This window comes from Ptychodera flava, chromosome 2, assembly GCF_041260155.1.
Source record: "Ptychodera flava strain L36383 chromosome 2, AS_Pfla_20210202, whole genome shotgun sequence".
Lineage (NCBI taxonomy): Eukaryota > Metazoa > Hemichordata > Enteropneusta > Ptychoderidae > Ptychodera > Ptychodera flava.
Window position 1 is genome coordinate 8,004,886 of NC_091929.1, and position 27,863 is coordinate 8,032,748.

The 27,863-nt window shown below is 36.2% G+C and overlaps 1 protein-coding gene across 1 annotated transcript; it reads left to right on the forward strand.

The window, feature by feature from the left end:
• Window positions 1-1,273: 1,273 nt before the first annotated feature.
• Window positions 1,274-27,863, forward strand: LOC139124223 (uncharacterized). The gene is made up of 12 exons (XM_070690359.1): window positions 1,274-1,291; window positions 6,283-6,307; window positions 9,081-9,710; window positions 13,351-13,590; window positions 18,826-18,887; window positions 21,040-21,130; window positions 21,814-22,142; window positions 22,550-22,661; window positions 23,154-23,281; window positions 24,109-24,337; window positions 24,515-24,606; window positions 24,970-27,863. The coding sequence occupies exons 1-12, from the start codon at window positions 1,274-1,276 to the stop codon at window positions 25,045-25,047; spliced, it is 2,034 nt and encodes a 677-aa protein (XP_070546460.1). The 3' UTR covers window positions 25,048-27,863.

Sequence of the window (27,863 nt, forward strand, 5' to 3'; positions counted from 1 at the left end):
GTACACTCATTTTCTTCAATTTCTGTACCATCAGCTTCTGTAATAAATCTTCGATTACCAGGTAAATCCAACTTTTCACATCCTCAAAATAATGCAACAATAGGTAATATGGCGACATGAAACTTTAAATAAAAGATTAGGTAGCCTTATTAGATTAAGGAAAGGGGTGACTTTGGTATACAGTGCCTCTCTTCGATACTCTTACAAAATATTGGCTTCTTCTTGTTATCAACTTATGAAAAGTAAAAAATAAAGCGACTCTCACATGCTGAAAAAATAGAGTGTACACTGTGCGATGTTTAACTAATGTATTACATTCGATTGTGATTACTAAATGACATATTTTAGCTGTGATTACTACGCAGCTGTAATGTGGCATATCGATCGCTCTCGGATCAAGGATCATCGACACAGTTGTGTGGTGATGACCCTTGACCCGAGTGCGATCGATACGCCATGGCCCAAAGCAACGCTGCGTATTCACAGCCAGTGCATGGTATACCAGCCAATGAAAGAAAAACAGGTTTCTTCACGTATTTTAGCTATTCTAAATTACTTAATACATAATTTCAAAGGATAATAAAACAGATGCTTCAAAATTTAACACCTTTTACTATTTTGGAGAGAAAACTTACCCTTTCTGGTCTTGTTTCCGCACGATCACGACTTCAGCGTGCGTTTACAAGAAAAATGTCGCAAGTTCCGTTTTGATGCATGACGGGATAAGAAAAGGCACCAAACTTGAACACCAAGTGTTTAGGAGTAGAACGCCTACTGCACGCCGATGTTAAAATTAAAGCGTTCATGGTGGTTATCTGATTTTCTTTTCAAAATTTCAAAATTTTAACCAGTAATAAACGTGTGAAATTATTTTGTATGTTTCCTTTTTTAGAAAAAAAACTTACTTTCAGTAATTTTAGAACGGAGATATTTTCATTTAGAGGGAAATTCGTTACATCAAAATCAGTGTACGGTTGCCGGACAGCGATGCAGTAGTAAATTTAATATTGCCATAGTAAAGTAAAAAACACTTAAGATTGTTAATTGTTTTGTAGTATTGTAAAATTTCTGTAATGCTGAGTTTTTGAACACTTGAAGGAGATGGTTGTTAACACTCCGTGTTCAGGTTTAGAACATCACTGTTAATAATATGAACACTAGTGTTAACAATATGAACACTAGCCGTTCAAATTTGAACACCGACGTCTACATTTTGAACGCGTAAAGACGCGTCTCGCGTCCGCTATTTTTACAGTGTATAGGTTACGGAACAATGCCGAAGATCAATCGAGTAAGTTTTCCAGGTTGCATGAATGAAAGAGGAAAATGAAATACGCTGTTACAAATGTTGTTTTTGTGCAGCTTTGTTGTGCCATTTCCGATTAATAGACAAGCGATAGAGCTTTGAGGGAGGGGATTTAACGTAATCGCATTATTTAAAGCACGACATTGCGTATATACATTGTATTACAACATTCAATACGTTCCTACTGTCACTCAGTTGCGTCACAATCACATCGTCACATTACTTATCCAATATGTCAAATCATGTAGCTTATCAGGTAGGAAGTATGCGTAATATCGGACAAAAAATAGGACTCCGAGTTTAATCAGTTCACGTTTTTGCAGCTCTAATGAAATTTTTTGCAGTATTTCTTAATATGATGACACTGTCATTACTGTCTCCATAGGGAAACCATAATATAAAAAATGATATTGCGCAACTCCGTTAATATGCAAGGCACACTTACCAAAGTCTAACAAGTTCTTGCATGTAGCATATGGTACCTTTCCACCTAATCTGACTTGAATCTGTTCATGGATTTTCTGTAAACAGACAGACAGCTCATACACACAGAAACTCACACACACACGGAGAGACAGACAGACATCGCTATGACATTAGCTAACGTGTGCGCACGTGAGCCAAAATGGCATCAGTAGTCGATATTTATACACTGCTAACTACGGAAAACAAATTACAAAGACAGAAGATTGACGATGACACATAGAAATACAGCACATCATTCCAACACTCAAAACGAATGTCTATCTAACAAATATCTACTAACACAGTGCCTCAAGTCGAAGGACCGTGATCCTGCCTTTACGTGCCGTTATTTAGCTCAGATGACTTCGAGCTGACGAAGGTTTTAGCTCCATACCTCTACCAAAGTGTTTTCGAATTCTACCAACAGATACCATTAACCCATTTTGTCAGTATATTATAACACAATTGGAACAACCTTGTGATAATTGGAGATGTACAATTTGAAAAAAAACAATAAATTTGTTTAATACCCGCTATCAGTTTGGTTTCCTCTTAAAATTCAACTTCAGCTTTGCGGCATTTCAAAGATTAAGAGTAAAAAAAAATTCCATAAAAGTATTTTTGAATGTTATTCAAACATGATAAATATTCGTATTTTCATGAGAATTATTGACTGTTTCTGGTCAATGAAATACTTGTAAAATCAGCAAACTAATATTTTGTTCCAATCAAACTTTTTCAAACAATTTGCAGTGAGGAAACGTTCGTAGACATATTTCAATATCCTGACTTAAAAGTTAAGAAATACAGTTTTTATGCATGTTGCATTGTTTTGAATTGTACTAAAATTTACTCTTACAAAAGGATTTCATAGAAATGAGTTAGATTTAGGATATTAATCTATCTATCAATCTATGAGTGTACCTATTTATTTACCTATCAGATGTAGTCGGGTGATTTTTCTCATTAGTTTATATATAATATATATATATATATATATATATATATATATATATATATATATATATATATATATATATATATATGATGTGAGTCTGTGTGTGTATTTGTGTGTGTATTCAAATATAACTTTCTGGATTAGGATTAAGATTTCCTGCAAAAGTCCGTTCGTATCTAATCTGATACCAGCTTCAACACGATGTCATCATTATTCATCACCACTTCCAGACCCTCGCGAACGATAGCTTTAAGGTATGTGACTGCGTAGAAAGTAACGTTACAGGTAACAGTAAGGAGAGTAGAAAATATAATTAGAAAACAAGTTTTCTAATTAACTTTTAGACACATCGTATAGAAACGCATCCCTCCCTTATTTTTGTCCGAGGCTGCAAAAATTTTCTTAAGACCACAAATTAGTCTTGAAAGCGCCGCACTAATTGAGACTGAAAAATTGCTATTTTTTCAGTATAGAGCTCTGAAACTTTTTATGAACGATTTCTAGACACAGGAAGAATCAACAGGTGCTTAAAACCAAAATAATGAAGATGTAAAATAATTATTATTCATTATGAAATACCGGTGAGTCATTACTTAGTCATAGGTTCCTATGTAAAGGGATATAATTTTTCCACCTCATCAAGAATTCTGTCATGATGATACCACTTTCGTATACGTTTTTTAAAAGTACTGATATTATGAAAATGACAATATTACAAGGATATCGTCATTTTTTCCATAATTAACTCAGAGGTATTCTCTAAATTTGTACACCCATGAGCAGCCTCCCCTTCTATAAAGCCAAATGGCCGATAGTGTCGCACATGACTTAAATAGAGCCTTGTCTCGTTTTCAGACCGACTTGTCAAACCTTAACCAGTGATATAACAGGAAAATCAAGAGGATACTCTGAGATAAGACGATGAATTGACAGTCTATTCTTAAGTATATACATAAGTTAGTAAAGGGAGAATGATTCTTGTGGATATGTTTTTCGGGGTGTCAAATTTTGACAATAGGTTTTTTGTCTGCTACTTGATCGTTTTAAAATTTGTGTAGTAATAGAAGTTTCTTCTCATTGTTTTGTATTTTATTTGATTTAAACTGTATAAATGGAGAACAAGGATCATCTCACTATATTCTTTTTATATACTGATGTATACTCTACTTGTTTTAAAAGTAATTATAACATACCATACCAATATTCTACGCTGCAATACCATCATGTCAAGTCCTTCAAAGATGAATAAATCGACAAATTTGCAACACACGTTTGAATGATAGAATACAGTTTAGTTGGCACTATGTAGAAAAATTGATATAATGTTTTGCAACATACGATATGTTCCTATGTGACATGATGATAACTCGAAGATTCGTAAGTTAAAGGGCACAAAAACGATGGCAGATTTTTTTTTTAACTTTTCGCTATAGACATTTGCAAGGCCGTCTATTGGTATGATGGCGTCTAAAAATTTGTTAGATTACGTTATTCTTTTCATGATGCACGAAATTCGTAAACAAACCGGAATTGATTTTCTTATTTAAGCAATAATGCACCCCCTCCCGGCTCATAATGGACGAAAGCAAACTTTGCACGACATAATGTACGAGGCGAAGCCGAGTACATTATGGAGTGCAAAGTTTGCTTGAGTCCATTATGAGCCGGGAGGGGTGCATTATTGCTATTATTTTATAGTTTTGGCAATGCCAGTGAATTTGTAGTTGTGGAAACGAATAAAAAAGGAAATTTTAACTGAGTTTGAAGCCAGTGAGCGTCGTCCAGCATGATCGGCCCTGACTCTGTACACACTGCACAGTGCACTGCACTGAACACGCACGTTCAGCACAAAAAATGACCAGCACTTTCACGGTTCATTTTGAATTGAAAAACGATGTATTTTCGAGGGAAATGAAAGTAACTGCATCCCTACCGTCTATATCAAACTTGAAACATCACCTTTAAATATCATGCCATTCAAAAAATCGACACGGTGAAATGCCAGAGATGAAGAAAACGGAATGTTCATGCATCGACATCAGCATGATCAGCGAGCTGCATGCCATGGTATCAGCTGATCAATACGATCATTATTATGTCGCTAGTAGTACAGCATTCATTGCAAACGATATCAACAGAGTTCAACATTGTTATTCAAATGTTTATATTTCAATAATAACTGTGTCTATAAATTTAATTTTCGATGGCTCCTTGAGAAGAGCTATTTTATTTCGGCGAACGACAGAACTTGACGTAAACGGGTGCTTGAAAGGTACAGTTGACAAACATACTGGAGGGTTTCGGTACCGTCGCGATATCGAGAACAAGGCAAGGTAAAATCACAGACATGGAGAAAAAAACGATGAATGAAAGTTGTCTCCGATTACAGTCAGTGCATCAGAATTAGGTGGCCGAGATGTTAGATCAACGAAGAGTCCACGGTCGTCATGATTGTTGGTAGTAGCTGACCTTGGACCGAGACTTTGAATGGCTCCGTAGTAATTTCCGTAGACACTTCCGGTCAAGGTTGATGACATCAAGCTGCCGTTGTTGGCCCGTTTACGGCTGGTTCGAGTAGCCTTTCACGCTTGCATCGTTTACATGGCCACTGACATACATGCCATGTGTCAAACCCAGTATCGTCTAGGAGTTTGCAAACGTACTGAGTTCTGTTTCACCTATACGGCAACGAAGCGAACCATGTTGTAAACAAACGTCGTAGTACAACCAGCGTATCGGACGGGGACTGCATGCTGAGCGCCAGCCAGACAGACGGCAAGTGCGTGCGTGAGGACTCAAAAAATGTAATAAATCATACAGTAAGACATTATTATCAATATTGTGAACCATTGTCAAGATTTATAGTTTTGTGTATTACATGTTTATCCGATATTTCCCCTCCTTTTAAATGCGCAGTCCTATTTTCGTTTTCCAAAAAAAACTTGCTCGCTGTGGGGCCGCAGTGCTGAATAATGGAATACATTATCAGTAATAATGTATGGATATGACGTCACAAAATTCACTGGTATTGACAAAGCTATAATATAATATATGATATCGTACATGTTATTCAAGGATGTAATCAGAAATTTATTACACAGTCGACGAATATGAAAGTATGACCAGTTCCGTTTACTTTTTAAGGCTGTGTTAAGACAGTTCGGAGAAAAAGAGACAGTTTTGCTCAAACCTTCCTCAAGCAAATGTTCGACCATCTTCCCGTTAAATCAGGATTACAAATCCACGGTCCCCGTGGAGATTTGGTACCATAGAAGCAAATTGTTTATGTCTTTATCGATATTTAAAACTTCAAAACAGTCGTCAACCCTGACTTATCTCATAAGGAAATGAAACTCACAAATTTGAAAGAACTATGCCGGTGAAAACCGTGTATTAACCTCATGACCATGTAAATGAAAAAGTGGCAGACCAAACAAGTATTCTACAATTGAGAGTCCGAATATTTTCCCCGAGCTCGAGGGGCAGTATAAAAATAACTCAATGAAGTAAAATGATATGTTTACTGAAAATTTTCCTTTTTTTTCCTTTGTAGATTTTCTCCGTTGGAGCAAATCGAAGTAAGTAATTGACAAAATTATTGTTACGAGTGGATTAAGTGGTTTGCCAAAGAGATCCTCGTTCAGTTTCAAGTTACTTTTAGATCTTCGTGTCAAACAAATAAAACAAATCAAATATCAATTGTACATTTAAACTGAAAATGTCTTGGTTTATGTTCACCTTTTCAGTTCGGCTAAAGCATGCTTTTTATATACAAGGATTTTGATTTAGATTTTTTTGTCAATTTTCGTGCCGTTCAAGTCTTGTCGATCAAAGTGTTGTAGCAGTGAACGGTCCGCGGCTAATTGCGGCCAAGTAAAATTCTAAAATTTCCTGATATCGACGAATTCAGTTTTTGGCGTAATTTCAATTTTTGGCGTTAGGTTTTATACAGAATTGCGTTTTTTGTACTCGCCCTTGTAGCCTTCTCTTGTAACGTTTGAACTCGTCGTCGCAAATGAAAGGTTTGCAGTCTTTTCTGATTATTGAACTTTCTAAAGCTAGTCGACGCTACAAGGCATTTTGCAAGCCGAGATAAGCTGTCTACAGATTCTTGTAGATTGACTGGACTAATGGGCAACGCGAAATCTATGTGGTGAATTTCAGAGATGAGGCGCTATTTATGACATCCACTTCATTGACTTTTAAATCCTGAAAAAAATGTCAAAAGTTAAATCAATATTCTCTTTATACCAGCGTGACTTAATTCCTATCGCCTAAATTGAAAACAGCAAAATATTATAGAAACCATGGTCAAGTTCTTTTCTGTTTCCATGGTTCATTGCAAATGTATATAATAAAAATGCCACGGGTAGATAGGGGTTTTCATTATCAGGCACCTCTCATTATGTAATAGGTGAAAGAAGTACATATAGCGTGTGAGTGGGGTTAGATGTGGAAGGGGCTGTCCCGGCTTCTTCTGTAGAATGGTTTTTAAATTGTAAGACATATTTAAACATTTCATAATGGACATTTATTTGGCCATAAGAGCTATTTAAAACTGAATGCATTTCAAAAGTAAAAGCATGGAATAATTTTTTTGTATTTTACAGCACATAATAGGGAGTGATAGAATTCACACAAAACTAGGTGTGTCCGAAACAAAATGGTTATTCTATAGGGAATCTGAAGCGTATGTATGTATGTATGTATGTATGTATGTATGTATGTATGTATGTATGTATGTATGTATGTATGTATGTATGTATGTATGTATGTATGTATGTATGTATGTATGTATGTATGTATGTATGTATGTATGTATGTATGTATGTATGTATGTATGTGTGTGTGTGTGTGTGTGTGTATGTATGTATGTATGTTTGTATGTGTGTGTGTGTATGTATGTATGTATGTATGTATGTATGTATGTATGTATGTATGTATGTATGTATGTATGTATGTATGTTATGTATGTGTGTGTGTGTGTATGTATGTATGTATGTATGTTTGTATGTGCGTGTGTTTATGTATGTATGTGTGTATGTATGTATGTTTGTGTGTGTGTATGTATGTATGTATGTATGTATGTATGTATGTATGTATGCATATGAACGATACATAGGGCTTTTCTTTTAATACAAAACTGCAAAGTCGCATCTAGCGAAATACGACCGAATAATTATTAGCACACAAGTGTTAATGATCGTATGCTGTGCCGTCTCCATCAAGTATCTATTAACATGTTCTTAGGTAGCCGTCATTATTTCCGGCCTGGGAATCTGAGGAATCAGAGTGGGTCACTTAGAAAACTGAAAGCTACAGGGGGGGGGGGGGGGCTCAAAATGTGGGGAGAAAGAAAGGGGTTAAGTTATCTTAATCAATTGAAGACCCTTCGATCACAGATAGCACTATTGTACACAGCAATTTCCATTTTTCATGCATAGGGGAACATACCTCGTCCCCCGGTGTGTTCCAACAGTTTTACAGGTAAAACAACGTACATTTTGAAGACACCTCGCAGATTACACCAGACTTCATCCTTGCACACTCCAATTTCTCTATTTTTTCACAGGATCTATCCTTTTAGCCTTTAGGCCTTTTATCACATAAACATTTTTATTGAGTTCAGTTCAATAACCATGTTGACATTTAACCGTTATACCTTATTAAGATTTTTCATTTAGAAGCTGGAGAAATTGCTCGGCTAGCGATTTTGCAAACAAATAATGACTGCATTTAAAACAGACTCTGGCTGATGGTCCTTTAATATCTTTTACAGAAACGTAAGACTTTGCAAATGACAAAAGGAGGTCGCAGAATTTCCATTCCTGCATATGTTTTGGTCTTCAGTCTCTTCCAAACTGACATCTGTGAAATGTATCGTCATTATTTGCTAGTCTTCAATGTCATCTTCAGTTTTAGCGAGTGCAAAATAAATTGAAACACCTCTCAGATTGCACCATTAATTCAAACACATCAATCTCTCAAAAAGTTTCGATAGGAGAGGAAAGACCCCCGCTAATGCTCTTCCCCCGTTCTAACAGTTTTACCTAGTAAAAAAGCAAAGATTGTACCACACTGCACCATTGCCCAGATCCGTTTCTAAAAAAATTCAACGAATGATAGTGGACACCCCTCTAACACTAAGCCCCTCAGTCTCTCGCCTGTTCTCCCATGTTCTTTCAATTTCAAATTCATCATATGGTTGGCAGGAGGTTACTCGAAATTTCGGAGTTGTCGATAAGATTCCTCCGCCCCCGGCCGTAGATAATGACGTCTCCCTAACTAAAATACATTATGTAGATCAAAAAAATGTCTCAAGTGTTGTTTATATCAATTTTTAACTATTAGGTCCTTTACAACCCGTGGCGTTCTGGCCTTTGGATAAAGACGCTCAATTGACAGATGCTTCCGGAAATGGTAACCATGGTGTTAACGGTGGTGGCGCTATTCTCGTTCCTGACGCAGGTGGCACGTTGGCCGGGGCATATCACTTCACAAGCAGTGGAAACTCATACGTTGAATTCCCTAACAACGGTGCATACGACACAAGGTATTCAATACACATGCTAATGTACATCTACCCTCAAGGGACTCATGGCCCAACTTTCCACTTTAAACGAGATGCTTGGGGAGTACACATGGAAGGCGGTGATTCAAGTCACTTTGTTCGATTCTGTGTACGAAACAGCCTGGCTTTCACTCAAGAGTTGTCGGTAAATACCTTGCAACTTAACCAGTGGAACTTCATCGGAGCAAGTTACGACTACAATAGGGGAATAGCCAAGCTGTGGGTAATGAACCAGGTGGTTCTATCGATGAATATTGGCGTAGTGGAGCTCGCCACCAACTATGAAGCCAGAATGGGTACGCGTAATGGTGACAGCAGATATTTGAGAGCTCTCATAACTTGTATGCAGGTGTACGACAGAGAATTGTCGCCATCGGAAATCTTGCAGGCGGAAACAAGATGCAAGATAGGTACAAATATTGTTTTTAATGTAGTGTGATGAGAAATAAAGGAAACTTAAAATATGACGCATGATGTAGGCAATCCTCAGGTTCAAAATCTGAAAGTTTTGTCAAACATGAAGCAGATTGCAAAGCGGATAAGAGGGCACATTGTGCTTTCCTTGTATTCAAATGGACATCTACAGTGTGCAGTGTGGATCCGTATGAATGTGGTTTTAAGCTACCTTTGTAAAAGGGTAACACATATTAACTACATTGTTTCTCTTTGTGTTCGTTTTTTATTCGCTGAAATTTTCAGTTTTGTTCAGTATTATAAAGATTATCTTTTACTAGTATAATATACAATTGAAATGCATAACAATGAACGACCTTACAATGAAATAAAAAGTCATGTGAAATTCAATGACCGTACTTGGATTGCTTTCATATTCCAGGTACTAGTCGATCATTTACCCCTTCGAATATTTTAGAAGCATACACAGAGTTGTTAATCTGATGGTTCAATACAAACATAGCTGTAGTGCAAAGAGATTTTATCACTGATTGTACGATGATTTTACTCAATATTATAGTTCTTTGGCCTTCATGTATAATATAATGAACGCTGTACAAAGTGATGGCATGTTAAAAGTGCCAAATGCAAGTGCCAAAAACCATCCTTGAACTATAAAATGCAGATATGGTAATCAGGTATTATTCCTGATAAGCCTGCAAAATGTCTAATTAGTTAAAATGGCAAGTAGCATACGCAATGTCATGGATGCCTACACTGTTTCAAAACCGACACAAAATTGGCTGAATATCAGGAATACTGCAGAGCTAGACTGGTGAAAAGCAATATTTTCTTCATTTCAGTGCATGTTAAACGCCCATTGGAAAACGATGCCTGTGCAATATGTATATAAATGCATAAACTGAGTATATCATTGTTGCCTTCGACATTGCACATAAACCTATATGGATGGCTCTTGTAGTTGTCCCGCGAGGGCCTCTATTCAGTAAGAGCAAAACATTCACGGGTGTACAAGGCATTGACATATTTATTGATTTCCTGAAACAGCTTGCTGACAATGCATAACGAAATTCTAGTCAAAACTGATGAAAACGGACACAAACACAGAGGGGTTCTTTAAGGACAAGTCGGGAAAGCCTTGCCAGTGAGATAACTGTCATGAGGCTCCAGCTGCAAGATGCATAGGCACCAGCCCAGGTCAACAATTTTGCTGTAATGTTTGTGTGCTTATGGGTCATGACGACAAATTCTCTATAAAAGCTATGTATAAATAGGTGTGGATCCTTCTCCTTCAATCATCGCTAAAACTATTATTGGTACCATGTGCCCAGAACACAGTGCACCAGCTGTATCATAAGAAGGACATTTTCCCCTGTGAAAATTTAATTTCTCTGCCTAGCAGACTGTCGACAGTCCCTCGTGCCTTTTCTGTCTATTACTGACGTACAGTGGGATTTGCGAGCGTAGCACCAACGGCGTGAACTGAGAATGCCGCAGCCGTTACAGCGAGTGCCGAAAGCATGAGGCCTGTCCTGATTTGCAGGACTTTGCTTATTAATTATTCATCAGATCTGATGTCGAGAACAGGACGGAGGCAGAGGCAGCATGCCGTGACCGGCTGACCTACGTCCCGCTTCACCTGTCAATCATTAATTAAGTTGGCACTGCTAATGCTTCATTGAACAGTCAATATCTGCAGCAGGTTTCATCAGATTTGGTGCTTCCATTTTGGTTATATACTGATTACAAAGTTTATAATATGCAAAGAGCCATTAATGCACTTAACTCCGCTAATTGCTCCACAGATCAATCCGGCATCTGTCAGATCAATATCTATAGAAATTTTCATTAACTTTCGCACAATACCTTCGGAGTTAAATCACTAATTTCAAAACGTCATTTAAAAAGATGTATTGTTATATGAACTTGAACAAGCTGTTTATCTACCAACGCCTGGATTAATAGTAGATCCAATATTGCTGTATATAGTCGACACTTTCAAGCTGATTCCAGATTCAGTGCCAGTTGGGCTTGACTAAGATGTATTTAAGGCAGGATCCAATTTTCAATGCATGATTTGAAGATTAATCATTCAAGCCTGAAAAGAGTAGCTAATGAGTTGGACAGACCTGACAGGCGCATATACGAAACAAAGTACATTTATGCAAACAATATTTATGTTTGGTCGGTGTCATAGGTAATACCAACAGAAACAATAGGTAGAATCAGTGACAAGAAACTGCTTGGCACAAAAGAAAGTTGTTTCCATTACATTGTCTGCTGATGAAAGTGATATAATGGTCGAAGTGACTATCTCAATGGCCTCGATGAAGAGAATGGAAAACAGACAAATGAGGGGTCTTTATTTTGAGATCGATTTTAAAGACCTAACTTTTCTTTCTTGTTTTGTGCAGGACTGCATTAATTGTAAGCACTTACTGAAAACAACTGCAAAGTTCGTACAAAGTATAATGGTTCCAATAAATTGAAACTTCAAGAATAATCTTGCCATACGATAGAACTTTGTGCAGGGACGCCATGGAAAAAATACAAGCACTTAAAATTGAAAAACAGGTTTTATTAATTAGAACAAATATGCGAAATTAGTGATTTTTGTTCAAATGTTCAGCCAAAAACTTACTAAAAACCTTCTGATCTAAATTGGGATTTTCTGAGTTTTCTGATATTTACATGATACATTTTTTAGTTTCCCTGTAATTGACTACTATTTTGCAAAATTTTGAAATCAAAAGTTTGAGTTTATGGTTTATAATTTCAGGCTGCTATAATTTTCTGCATAATTCTTTGGTCAGCAAAACTCTGCTGTTTGCTGGTTCTTCATTATGACTGACATATAAATCACAATTCAAAATTTCCATTCAGTCCATGTAATGTATTTTAAAATTTGCAAGTTCAAAAATTGCATTTTTAGATATGTTCAAATAATTTCCAACTTCTTCCTATAAATTCAGATGTAAGACATACTTGCCAAAATGAAACACAAAAAATGACAGTACAAAAACATATTTTTATTTACTAACATTTTTATTCAATAATTTACAAATAAAATACTACAGTTTTACACAAAAATTTCGAACTGAGATATTATACTGGCAAAAATAACTTTGTATTCTTTAAAAGAGATGTTTGTAGGACTTTGCACTGGCATCATTTACTTTGTCATTAAAAAGACCTACATTTTAGAAAGAGTGAAACAGGCAGTTGATGTTTGAGACGGTGTACAATTGAACGCCGTCTCAAACAACATGGTTTGAGACGGTGTTCAATTGAACACGATCTAAAACCAAGTTTAAGACGACGTTCAATTGAACACCATCTCAAACGTTCTAATATTGTTTGAGATGGTGTACAATTGAACACCAAAATTGCCGAGAACCCCTCACAATTATGAGCGATGATAGGCATGGGGTAGCAAATACAGCACATATCGTAGATACTTTTGAATCATATACTAATAATAAATGAAAAAGTTCAAGGATAGTCAAAACGGCAATCAATTACGTATATGATGTTGCATGACTGGTGAAACACTGCATAATCTGTCATCAAAACGTATTATTAAATTAATGTCATTTTAGAATATTTGATCTCAGTGGTTTCCTATTCCGATTACAGACACAGAAAATCCTGTGATCAACTGCCCATTGAACCTGTCGACATCGACCTTCATTGGTACCCCTTTTTCGCCAGTGACATGGCCTCTACCTGTTGCCACTGATAATTCTGGTACTGTACACATACGTGGAAGCCATGAGCCTGGAAGCAACTTTTCAATAGGCAGTACAGTTGTGTCTTATGAGGCGTCGGATCCTTCTGACAATATGGCACACTGTTCATTTACCGTAACTGTTGAAGGTAATTAACATTACGAATTTAAGGAGACTTTTTCTCTCAATTTACTGTCCTACCCTTGTCTTCCAATACGAGGAAAATGAAGGGATTTCTATAGCTACATTAATAAGTGAAGGCATCAAATATACCAACCAGCCATGTCAATGTAACATTGTCATACAATGTTATACATGTGTGTGTCTTTGATTCTTCTAAATATTTGAACTGTTATGTTTTTCAAGGAAGAGTTCAGTACGTAAGATTTTCAATTCCCTATGTTTACCAGTGTGTTTTCACAATTTTAATGAATCTGAGTGAGTTGACAAGGTCAAAATGAACCTTTTAAGACAATGTTAGTTTGTTAGTTGACCATGTTAGCATGTTAGTTTGAGTCATTTTTTATTGAATTACATGCATTGAGCCACCATGTCCGAAGGGTTTTTCTTTGTCTGCTAATAATAGTGCCTAGTAGAAAGTAAGAAAAAATACATCACTTAGGGACCGGACAGAAATTACTGGGGCGAGTGCCGGTGCTTTTCCACATAATGCTGCGCAAAAAATAGTGACCATTTTCACATATGCCATGGAGCGGCCTACAATAACATTATCTCTATTGACACGTTATTTCTACTTTGACGTTTGAACTTTCAACAAGTACTTTTAACCTTTACAAATAATAACTTTTATTCAAGGTTTTTAAGTAAATCGATAAAAGAGCTGCATTTTAACACAAAATAATTCTATTAACTAATTGAGTGGAATTTGCTATTCAAAAATCAAAAGGGGACAATATTTTTTATGTTTACTTTCGTTTCGTATTACTTAGTGACTGCGAGGGAACTTTGTCGACAGCAATTTGAGAATTATCGTAGAAATTTTGTCTCATTAACTGATAACGAAACGAAAAGGTACAAGGATAGTCAAAACGGCAATAAATCACGAATATGGTGTTACATTATTATGAAACACTGTAAAGTATGTTTTTAAAACGTATTATCAAATTAATGCATAGTCATAGTCATTTTAGAAAATTTCATCTCAATAGTTTCCTATTTGCCTGTAATCAACTGTCCATTGGGTCTATCGACATCGACCTTCATTGATATCCCTATTACGCCAGTGACATGGCCTCTACCAGTTGCCACTGATAATTCTGGCACTGTACACATACATGGAAGTCATGAGCCCGGGAGCAACTTTTCAATAGGCAGTACAGTTGTGTCTTATGAAGCGTCGGATCCTTCTGACAATATGGCACACTGTTCATTTACCGTAACTGTTGAAGGTAATTTACATTATGAATATACGGAGACTTTTGTTGCAATATACTATTTTACCCTTGCCTTCAAATAAAAAGAAAAGTAAGGGATTTCTTTAACTACTGTTATAGTAATAAGTAAGAGGCATGTGTAACATGGAGAATATCGTAAATATGTGCGTCTGTAATTGTGTTCAACCTTTAAACTTTTATGTTTCTTTTTTCAATTAAGATTGAAGTACCTAACTTTAGAATGATCATTCTTTACCAATGTGTTGTCACAAATGTAATGAATATGTGTTAGTTGACAAGGTCATAAACAACCTTTTTAAGACAATTGCATGTTAGCCTGAAGCATTTTTCATTGAACTAGTCGCACTGAGCCAAATATCCAAAGGATTTTACTTGCTTAGGCACCTTTTACGATTCCTGCTAATCATAGTACATTTGAGAAAGTAACAAATAATATATCACTTAGGAACCAGAGAAAAAATACAGTGAAGAGGGCTGGTGTTTTCCAAAATAACGCTGCACAAAAATAGTGACTTTTCCTGCGTGTCAGAATCAACACCAATAATGTCTTTATTATCATATGTAATTTTACCTTTACAAAAAATTACCTTATGCAAGGTTTGAAGTAATAGCATTTCACACAAAATAGTTTTAACAACTACTTGATGTGGAATTAGCTATTCAAATTAATCAATAGAGACAATATCTTTTATGTTTACCTTCATTTCAAGGTTTTTCAACCAATTATGAAGACAACATCATTCTTGTTTGTCAAAGACATTAAAGCCTGAAAATCAATATTTACGACATTTACATAGTATACTGTGACAAATCTCTCCACCCTGACCGCACTCGACTCTACGTTAACGTGAGAACAAGCCTGCCAAGTGGAGACTTAACTGGAAACACGTACACGTTGCCCTGCCCTCGACTTACTAAAGCTATTGCCGTCTCCGCAGCTAAACGACACTATGATCTTGTGATAGGGAGACCTTTGGCTTACAATCACAGTAGAATGAGTCAACAAAATTAGGTAACAATGCAGCAGATCAGAGGACAGCTGGTCCTTCCGACAAAGGTCAAAACTCGGAAACGCTTACATGACTCCAGAACGTACATTTAATTGGCGTCAAAATGACATCATGACATCATGGTTATTCTGGGTCAAGTATATGATGAACATTTCCTATTCAAGAACATTCCCTGACATCCTTAGCAACAGTCATTATAACAACGCAATGGCACCATACGTTAGCAATCTACTTCGTCTAGTACCGTTTCCATAACAATAAAAATGCAAGAATTGTACGGGGAAATGTCTATAAGTTTACCCATAGACTACTATGAGATGTGAATGATCATTTTTGAATGAAATACCAATATCAAAAATGTTGTTCATATATGCAATTTAAAAAAAACAATGTCTAATAGCGTACAATTATACCGACTGGGAAACATTTATAAATGCTGGGATTTAGCTAGTTCAGGATAAGAGAAAAATGTTAGTTTGATCATTGATTGCCATTTATAGAGAATTGACATTTATGGTGAAATCCCAAATGTCTTGTAACATATGAGCTTGCGACCACCTTATTCAAATCAAGTACATTTATGTCAATTATAAAATGACCATGAATGCACAGATATTGATAGTTTTATATTTGAAAAAATCTGTTCATAGTTTTCTCATAGAGTATCATGAATAGTTAAGCTACAATTTCGATGAGATCCAAAAATTGAATTTCTTGTAGCCAAATTTACTTTTTACCCTCCATTAAGTGCAAAGTACATATGAATGCACAGATAAAGCATGTTGTGTAGGAGTAATTGTTACGCGTTTTCCCGGTAGACTACCATATACTATGATTTAATTTTTTTTGGACGAGGCACTAAATCAGCCATATCTTGCCTTATTATATTTGCACATAAAATTATGTCCCTCCCTATTGGCTTTCGCGAAATTTCATACCCCTTGAAAATGCTCGCGTAGAAAAGGGCAACCAATCCCTAAACACATCGGCCTTCCCCCTATAATTTCCGTCCAGTCCCTTATAGACTATTTGAATACATGTGTTCATAATTTAATATGTGTTTTGTAGCTGTTGCTGTGAACTACTATACTACACACTTCACACACGTGAGTTAATGTCGTAGTGATGTCTGTCTTTGCGTCTGTGCGTCTGCCTTTCGGAGCTTTCTCTCTAGAAAGACCGACAGAAAAGAAATGCAATCTTGTTCATACATTATGTTCAGGAATGGCAAGAACTATTTAGTTTTTTGGGAGTATGGCTCGATATTTTGTGTGTATTTGCACGATTAATGAACTATGAAAATACAAATAAACATTGACCTGGCTGCACAAGATTTGATGAGATTTTCTAAAAATGCAGACGACACGATGGTGTGTCAGCCATTGAAGATTTTAAAGGGGGCATGACAGCTAATAGCTCATTTGCATATTTGATGAACTTTTATTATTCGGGATATGTATCTGGAGTAGGCCGTGGGTTAGAGGGGGTCTACATGCACCCCCCTCCCCACAGGATAAGAAACCTGTATCTTTCAGAAGCCTTGGGATCCCTAGAATACGAAATGGAATTTTAACAAAAAAAATATAGGGAAGCAATAGCTGTTATGGTCATGTTTTGAAGGGAACCGCAAAATCACGATTTTGCAATCCAATTGCATTTTCGTCAAATCTGCCTTCTTGTAAGTCGTCTACTGAGCTTATTTTTTAACATGACCTCACTTGTTTGGTACCATTAGAAAGGCAATTTATTTTTCTTGAAGATAACATATTGTATTATGCAATATCTTCTACAGTTTTTGCGAAATATAGCAAAAAGTTACCCCATACTGAAAAGTTTAACATTGCAAATAACAGTAAATCAACCCGTGACAAATCGCGGCTAATCTGTTTACCGCAACAAAATGTTAATAGAGAAATGTGAATATAGATTTTTTGTTGATTTTTCTTGTTCGCTAAAATCTATTGAATATTGAAATATACTCATATTTCTATTTCCTATTTCTAATATAAGCGTATGATTTTGAAATATGCGTAATGGTATTTTTCCGGAAAGCAAATTGCGGCACACAAGAAGCCTTGTTCACTCACCAGCCCGACGTAATTTGAAAATAGGAAATACAGGCTATTTCCTATTTCCAATTTGGTGTAGAGATGCGCAGTGGCATAAAGCGTAGCCGATCCATTCATCAAAGAGAGTCCGACGCACTATATTGGATACGATGTCATTAAAATTTGTCATCCCGCGCTTGGACTCTAATTTGGCGCCAGATTTCGTTTCGACAGTTATTTGTGTCAGGGAGTATGAGTGCAAGCTTGTCTACTGGATTGATCGCTGCACAACTTTTTTCAAAGGAATGGATGCTGATAAATTAATCGATGAAAACCTCGTGCAAGCAATGGTTTCAATTGGTCGACCCCATAAGGAGATCAGTCTAGTTCTCAGAATGGCGTTTCCCGAAAGGAGGGGATTTTCCGAAAGAACTATTCGGAGATATTGCAAAAACAGAGATATACGTCAAATGTCTGACGGTAACCTAGACAGCATTATATCACGGTCGATCGAGCAAGTGGGAGCTGCGTATATGGTGTAAAAATGATGCAAGGATATTTACGTCCAAAAGGTGTCATGGTTGGCCGATATCGCGTGCAGGCAAGTCTGAGGAGAGTCGATCCAGAGTACCATGAACGTAGGAGGAATGACACCGTTCGGCAGATCAACCCCATTCCGTATCATGGTCACGATTTTTCGTAAAGTATGGTCGTATTGCCCGGATTGATTTCTGGTATAAACAAATGATACACACATGACAAGGAAATGCAATTTGACCACTGAGACTTTCGAATTTTACAGCCATGGTACATTTCAAAATCTTAAGAGTTGAACATAAAAAACTAGGATAACATCATACATTGTTCTTCTTTTTTTTTCTACATCTCTTCTGAACACGTATTTACACAGCAAAGGTCAGGCCCTTTCTTGATACAGTTAATGGAACAAGTGAAACCTTGTCGACAAATGAAGTAAGTAGATGTCCTTACGACAATTCTCATATACATTATTATATCATACCAGTATATTGATGGTGCAAATACAGCGATCTGATTGGTCGAGACGCCAAAAAAAGTGGTATATTTGCGATATACCGAGGCTGGTATACGCGCGAGCTCTAAACTTGAGAGAAAATCCATTTTTGACGTTCCATGCTAGAATTTCAATATGCTGTTATGATATTATAGCAATAAATCACACCCAGCGACAGTATACCACTCGATTTTGACCAGTTCACTTCATATATGCACTCGCTATCGCTCGTGCATGTATGTCATGAACTGTTCAAAATCTCATGGTATACCAACGCTGAGTGTGCTTTCTTGCTTTATTATGTAATATTGACATTAACTGTACACACAATCAAATAAACCCTTTGTTCTCACTGTGAATTTCCTGGGTCTGTGTTGACGCTTTGCAAATATAGGGGATTATACCGAGGAAACTCTGTGCGTCCACACTCTGAAAGTTTAGGTATTTGTTTTGAAACTAACACCGACCATAACGACATCTACGGTTATATTAGGCATCATGCAACAATCAAAATGGTTTATGGATTTATCGCCGATTGATCTTTAAGGATTTCACATAATTCATCAAAGAATGGTATGGTCTTCCTTTCTCAACTACTTTGGTCGATTATATCTTGAATATGCCTTCATGGCTTTTCCTTTTCTATGACACTGCGCGGGGCTTCTCTACAGTCCCTTGACTGCCTCAGGGGTTATTCTTTAGTATTTTCATAGGGGGTGCCGCCTGATTTGAAGACAAATAACCATGAATATTCCCAAAAATATGATTAAATGTTAGGGAGTTTGCTTGACAATTTCTGGCATTTTTCATCTTTATTCTGTTTTATGTGCAGGGCTTCCTACGGAACAGAACATCTGCTTTGTTAGGGGTTTTAACACAGGGTACACGGGCTTGTTGTTTATTTGTGTCTGTTTGTTTGTGTGTATGTTTGTGTTTGTTTATTTGTTATTTTTAATAAATAACAGCGAAAAGCTGTTTTGTTAATATTTGTCAATAAAGAGCAGTTTATTTGTTTATTTGTTTGTTTATTTATTTGTTTGTTTGTTTGTTTGTTTGTTTGTTGATACGTATTTCCGATGGTAAGGGTTAGGGTTAGGCTTAAGTTAGGGTTAGGGTTAGGGTTAGGGTTAAGTTAGGGTTAGGGTTAGGGTTAGGGTTAGGGTTAGGCTTAAGTTAGGGTTAGGGTTAGGGTTAGGGTTAGGGTTAGGCTTAAGTTAGGGTTAGGGTTAGGGTTAGGGTTAGGCTTAAGTTAGGGTTAGGGTTAGGGTTAGGCATAAGCCTAACCCTAACCCTAACTTAAGCCTAACCCTAACCCTAACCCTAACCCTAACTTAAGCCTAACCCTCACCCTAACCATCGGAAATACGTATCAACAAACAAACAAACAAACAAATAAATAAACAAACAAATAAACAAATAAACTGCTCTTTATTGACAAATATTAACAAAACAGCTTTTCGCTGTTATTTTATTAAAAATAACAAATAAGCAAACACAAACATACACACAAACAAACAGTCACAAATAAACAACAAGCCCGTGTACCCTGTGGTTTTAAGAATGAAAAATCGATCTATGTTTAAGGATTTTTTTGTGAATAAGAGACCCATTTCGGCAGTACATGCCCGTACAATTTAATCTATCGGAGTACCCCAGGGGCTTGGCTGCTGCTTTGTCTGCGACTGTTTCATAAACACCGGCCAAGGGACATTGGTTTCTGTTCTCATGTACTTTTTAAGCATTGGTATATGATAAACGATGACATTGCCCTTTACCCTCCACCTCGTCAATAATGGCGCGTTTTCCCATGATGTAACTTTGTTTTGCTTTGTTTTTTCCTTTTTTAAAAAGGCGCATGCAAGTTTTCAATGGAAAAATATAATTTCCTCTATATCCAGACCCAAAGCTATCGCGTACAAAAACCCACTTTGGTGAAATTCCTCTTAAGTAATTTCGCCTATAAATCCACAGATAACACAGTGGATATTACGTTAAATATATGGCAATGACGGGAAGACATCCAAAACTGTTCAGCGGGTGTTTGTTAAACGGGGAAAACTACTATCGATGACTTTTCACTTTTTCCAACAGGTTGTCAAATATTTGGATGTTTTATCAAACTCCATAACTGGTGTTTATAATATGAACATGTCACAGGAACAGAACGAAGAGATAATAAATGGTAAATGAAACCATAGCCTATTAGAATTCTAAGTTGAATGCACTTTAATGGATAATTAGTGACAGGAAGTTCATGCTGTCAAATTTGGTTCTTGAAAATATATTATTCTGCACGATATATAAAAATTATATGCAGTCTGTGAAGGTCAAAACGGCTTCTTTTGCAATCAATTTAAATTAATTTTCGCTTGCATTATGGCAAGTTTACTGAAAAAAATGAAGGGAGTTAGAGAAATGAGAAGAAACATTTAAACATGCCTATACGTGGTCGAGGATATTTGTTCATGGCAGAATGGTCCGTGTTTTGAAAATAGGCATCTCGTAATCAGGCGTAAGTTACCGATGACCCAAGTTTAATAACATGGTCTTTTTATACAACAAAAAATGAATGTAGGCATGTATATTACATTGCTTTACGGGTACAACTATCATGGCAGTTGCACAGATGTTCATCGTGTTGAATATTATCCATTGGTTGCACAATCTGTGTTAGCATAATGTTAACCAAACAATAGCATTGAATTAATTGACCAGTCGACATGAAATTTATTTGCATGACTAAATATCTGTCCAAACTGTCACTATCAAAATTAACTAACATTTCAAGATGACTATTCGAGCAAAGTAATACGATATGCAAGGCCAAGATTTCGTGCCTTCTTTTAACATCTTCCTTCTTTTCAGATGTCTTAAATGAAATAGACGTCGTCGCTGCAGGTATTATTTCTTCAGTGCCTGAAGTCAAGAGCAGCGGTGTTGAGGCAGATAGCTTCATACAATCATTGCTGAATACCGCAGACAAACTTGCAACGTTTGCACTTCTGAACAAAGAGCCAAGTACTGGTCCCGTGCTACTTAACACTTCATCACTACTGTTAAATTTGGATAGTGGCTCGGCAAGCAAGTTGTTCAACTCTTCTATAGAAGTGGGCATTGGGTATGGATTTATTATACCAGAAGAAGGCAAACTTGATATCAATCTAACAGAGAAAGCAGGCCGATTGAACAGGATAGTGAGTAAATTTTGTAAATTCACAAACTGTAATACAAGTTATTATCTGTAGAGCTTGGCGGGCAATATAGTGTTTATTTTCATAATTGTCATATCTCTCCGATATCATTTGGAAGTTTATTGTGACAAGGCCAGTTTTTGATATACGGTCAGTAATAGAAAAAATAATTAAAAAGCCCCTTTATGATGAAGTCCATCTGTTACTTATCAGCTTTTCATTGTGTCAATTGAAATAGTAGAAATCTGTAGGGAAGCTAATTAACATCGTGATTAAAAGCTATCACAGTGTTCGGAATGATATCAGTAGAGATAGGTAGAATAATAGCACTTTGTGATAGTAATACTGGCTTAGCACATTACAATACAAACAGAAGCTCAATTCGATCACACAATCATTATCTCACACAGGTGAAACGTCTCAAAAGGAGATCTTTGCAGAGAGATAATGGTGGAAATGTATCTTCGGAAAATGATGTGCTGGCGTTGTCGTTCACGGACAGGGAAGGCAATGAAGTTGAAGGTATTCATAGCTAAATAAAATTCAATGTAACCTTTGATTCTCTTTACTTCCGTCATCGAGAAATGAGACATAAAGATCTACTGTAGTCAAGAGTGGAAAAACAGAAGTATATCAACAATATTTTCTGGCAAGTAATGCCAGGAACTTTAGGAAAAAGTGTCTTTGTAGTTTCCGTGTAAACAAGAAACATGTAAAAATGCGGAAAACCAATTCATTACACTGCTTGTATGATGGCACATCCTTGTTATCTATATTTATTGCAAAAGTGATGTTTAGTTTAGCGGCCTTTTCGTATGCAAGCATTTATATTAATGATGTTTAAATTGATTAAGTAATGATTGGAACATCAATAATTTTGTTAATTTCAAACAGGGAATTACAACCAACATATTCATCATTTGGTAATAATTTACTATTGCAAGATATATTGTAACTGTTAAAGTTGTGGAGCTTCCCCCCACAAGAATGCGTATTTTTTTTCTGTGCACGAAGTGAATAATGCAACGGAACCAATTCAAATTATATTTATGAGTGACCTCCCCGCTTATGAAAAACATGGAATAGTTGAAGGTCTCTTTCTCGAAATGAATGATGTCACATACTTTGGAACAGTTTTCAAGGTGAGTCAATCTTATGTTTTGTATTGTATTGTATGGTATTGTATTGTATTGTATTAAATTGTATTGTATTGTATTGTATTGTATTGTATTGTACTGTACTGTACATGCATGCATGCATGCAAGCATGAATTCATGCATGTCTGTCTGTATTTCTGAGTGTCTGTCTCTCACTCGTATGTCTGTTTGCCTGTGTGTTTGTCTGTACATACGTACTTAGTATGTATGTATGTATGTAGAAAGTATTGTATTGTATTGTATTGTTTTGTATTGTATTGTATTGTATTGTATTGTATTGTATTGTATTGTATTGTACATGCATGCATGCATGCATGCATGCATGAATTCATGCATGTCTGTCTGTATTTCTGTGTGTGTCTCTCACTCGTATGTCTGTCTGCCCGTGTGTTTGTCTGTACGTAGGTACTTAGTATGTATGTATGTATGTATGTATGTATGTATGTATGTATGTATGTATGTAGAAAGCTGTATAGTAGTATGGTTGTACAATCGTAGATTTGTATAGTCGTGTGAATGTATGCATTGTCTTTCTGTTCGTCCGTCTGTATGTCTAATGGTAGATAGATGGGTATTCATAAACATATTGCGAATTAGTAAGGTAGGTTGATAAGCTCTTAGGTAGGTATAATTAGTCGTCCAAAACTTTTATTTTTAGGATATATCGCCTAAAATCCGAAAGACAGGAGATCACTAAAAATAGCTTCATGTGTGTGACACGTAAGAAAGGAAGAGTTGTATCTCCAATATATAATTAGATTTTTTTATATAAGTCTTACTCCTCTCAACCTCCCTCTGCATTCCCTTTCAAGGTGTCGAAGTTGGATCATGCAGTCGTCATCATGTTAGAAAACTCAGAACAGCTCTATGGAAATGCGACGTCATATATATTCAATGACGTGGTCATGTATTCGAAGCAGTACAGTGGATACCAGTTCTCTGTTGGTGTCCAGTTCAGTGGAAACCATTCGAAAATTTTCATTCCCGAGGACTACTTTATGACAACTGGAGATTACTATTTGACCTTCACTATTCCAGGGAGTAAGTAACATACACGTTCAAATTGTATTTCCTTCCACCTTGATTACGATTTCGGTAAAAAGTGGTTACTTATGGCATCATCAAATAATACAATAATATTATCATGTAATGTTGTCGTTTGCACATTAGTTTCATAATTCTTTAGCTAAATATCCTTTTTGTGAATTTGATTTGCAGAACAGGAAGTGAAGTTCTCTATGGCTGTTAAAGAGATAATGTGCACGTACATGGACAAACAAACTAGTACATGGGATAGACGTGGTTGCCAGGTACACTGCTATTTGAAGATCATTAATTTTTTGGCTTCGTGAAAGCAATTTAATAATTTTTCGCAACCATTTGAAAACCTAACAAACGATTTTTTCAAAGTTACTTTACTTCCTTGTGTGACTTGAATTTGATTGTTTTAATGTATTGTGAATATACTTTGTCAGTTGTGTGTTGTACCACATACGTCAATTCTTTTGTGTTTGTTTATTATGAATATGCAAATACATTGCTATGTGTAAGTTCTAAGATTGGGGTCTTGATTTGGGCGCTCTGTCTAGCAACATAAGAAATTGTTACAACAGTTTTGCACGATTGAATATCCCTGATGCACAGTAAATTGTACACATTCGCTGCGTTTCCAGGTTTCTTCAATGTCCAACATTACATCAACTGTATGCCTGTGCAATCACCTGACCACATTCACAACTGCAAATGTGTAACAACAGAGTTCCATAAAAAGGTGAGAGAAAGAGAGGGGGAGAGGGAGAGGAGAGAGAGAGAGAGAGGGAAGAGAGAGAATCAGTCAGTCAGTCAGTCGAAATCAGATCAAAGTGTCAGAGAAGGAGGGGAACAAAAAAGCACGTGGCAGAACCAGACACAGAAGAACCGTGAATTAATGGAGGGAACGCTCAGACATAATACATAATTTGATATTATTGACTTGTCTCAATATAGTCCGTCTATTGTTTTGTCAATGTATAGATGTGATGCCGAATTTCTGCATGAGGAGAAATTCCAATAACCTCTATTATCACACGAACAAGCAAAGTGTGTCATCTCTGAACAGAAATACCCGGATTTATACTCAGGTTGTTCTAAGTCACGACAACCCGCGTCTAATAGTATGTATCAATCAGTGCGCCGGACTTTTCTATGCGTCTATCTTTGATGCATTGCGATGTAGTCGTCTATGTAAACAAATAACATGACGGACTTTAATTCTTCTGCTATCAAAATTTGTGTGACGTGAGAATTTGTAAAAATCGGCCATCCTTTTTGGAGTGTGGCTAAATGCATCGATTTAGAAAATCATGAGCCTTTCTGTTTTAGTTTTGTCACGAATATTGGGGCTCGTATACGCATAGAACCTGCCGCTTGAACTTTTGACGCATAGAGTATCGTTCATGTATACTTTCGGGCGGTACGTTACACAGTGTTCGCACTGTTGAGATTCAGTCGATTTTTCTTGTCGACAAATAACGTAACTTTTCTCGGAGTTAAATTTTTAGGCCTATACTACCATTGAAATTGTGTGGAACTTAGCCGTAGTTGCGGTAGGTGTTGTGTGAGGTCATAGTGCATTTGCTTCGTACACAAACATAAACGCCGTCTTCCCTCGCCACAGCTCACTCAAGAGACCGAGGACTAGAAACGATTGACAGTTCGGCCGCGGCATATTGATTATATTCCAAACGTAGTTCAGATGTTTTAACGCGGAATTCTTGTGGAAAATTCCTTTGATTTTGCAAAATATATATAATGAATTCTTTGCTAGTCCTTGTGATAAGTATATTATATAGGTCTCCAATATTGTTTTCGCTCGACTCTAAAAATACTCGCGACGTAACGACCATGTCATAACTTGTCTTCGATTCGTGGCGACGTGGTCATTACGTCTCTCGTATTTGCATTTTTACTGAACGAAGACAAATATTAAGTGGTTGATTAGACATAAGGACAACCATGTAATACATTTTGAAGTCGAAATAGCTTGAGTTTTAATTTGAGTCATTTTACACTGTTCACAGCTGGTAATGTGGCCAAAACGACTTTTGCTGTGTCGACTGGATACTGAATAACAAAATTTTTAAAGAATTTCCATTAAATATGGACTCCTAACGACAGCTCAGAGAATTGGTATTGCCTGTACATGAGCTTCAATTCGAGACTTGATGGTCCGTCAATTGAGAGTCCTTTGAGCGGCCTGAAGTCATGGCATGTCCGGTTTATTTGTAAAGAAACGCTCTATTGTTCACTCTTTTGCTACACGTTATGGCGTGTGAATGAAAACATTATTATATTTGAATCCACCATTCGATCGTATGCAGGCTTGTCTCGAATTCTTAATCATTGATAACATGTGATGAAGTTTAGATTTTTTCATCGTTAAATCCATTGATAACTTTGAAATTGTAGTACACGTTTAATTCCATTGTTAATCACAAAAACTACACCTGTTTTGTTCCATAGTATATTGACTTATATTTACTCAGATTTCAGTGTTATATTTAGGTAATGGAAGCACTTAATGCTAACCGTAATTTTAAGACAAAAATTATCGTTCTGATTATACAATATCAGGCACTGAATATTCTTTACGATACAAGTCTCAAACTAGTAAGCTTTCATATAAGACTATATATGTATTAAAGTTTACAAAGGTGTGCGCCGATTTGAATTCATAAATTGCACACATGTTGCCCAAACTCATGTACACACAATCAAATTTTTATTGTATAATATCAGCCTAGATGTTTTAACATTCTTGAGCCAATTTGCTATTGTTCATGAGCTTGTCGGTAGATTCAACTTAATGATATGATTTCTGATATCGTTTCGTTTCCTCTGTTATGTTTCTCTTTTCGATAATTGTCTCCACAACGTTTTTGAACGAGATTTGTTTTATCGAGATGTAATCTTAGGATTGGCTCACAAAACATGTAAAATATATGTGTTATAAAAATGTTAAAATATGTAAAATGATTCATCCAATAATGTAGTTATTTACGATTTATTAAAACAATGTTACATTTTTTATTCATAATTGATCATTTTCGAATTCAATGTTATAAATTTACTTATCTTATATACTTATACTGATCTTAATGTCTCAAGGTAGTACGTGCCTCGGAAGTCGCCTAAATTTTTGGTCAAACATTCCTAAGTGACTCTTTCAGTCATTCTCTCCCATAAGCAAGAGTAAAATCCAGTCACAAAAGAAACAATCGACTAAGATTTATCGAAATTGACATTCAAAATGGCTAACATTCCTGTGTTAGCTCAATGGAAATGAAATATTCGAACTTAGAAAAACTGGGTCTCCGAAATGGTAGATCAGGACAGAAATATCTGTCCCCGAGGCGCATTTTACCTAAGTACATTCATTAATTTACACATATGTTTTTTTCAGTGTTCACAATGCACTTATAATTAATCAGTTGTGTTTTTTTTTGTTAAAGCCAGAGTTGATAATGCATCAATAAGAAGTCATGGAAGTTGTAGTCCTTACCAAATAAATATCTTGAGTTGAAAATCC

Coding starts and splice junctions, on each gene's coding strand:
- LOC139124223 (XM_070690359.1), top strand. Junction 18,888..21,039: donor AAACCTTGTCGACAAATGAA/GTAAGTAGATGT, acceptor TTTTTCCAACAG/GTTGTCAAATATTTGGATGT. Junction 24,338..24,514: donor GACCTTCACTATTCCAGGGA/GTAAGTAACATA, acceptor TTTGATTTGCAG/AACAGGAAGTGAAGTTCTCT.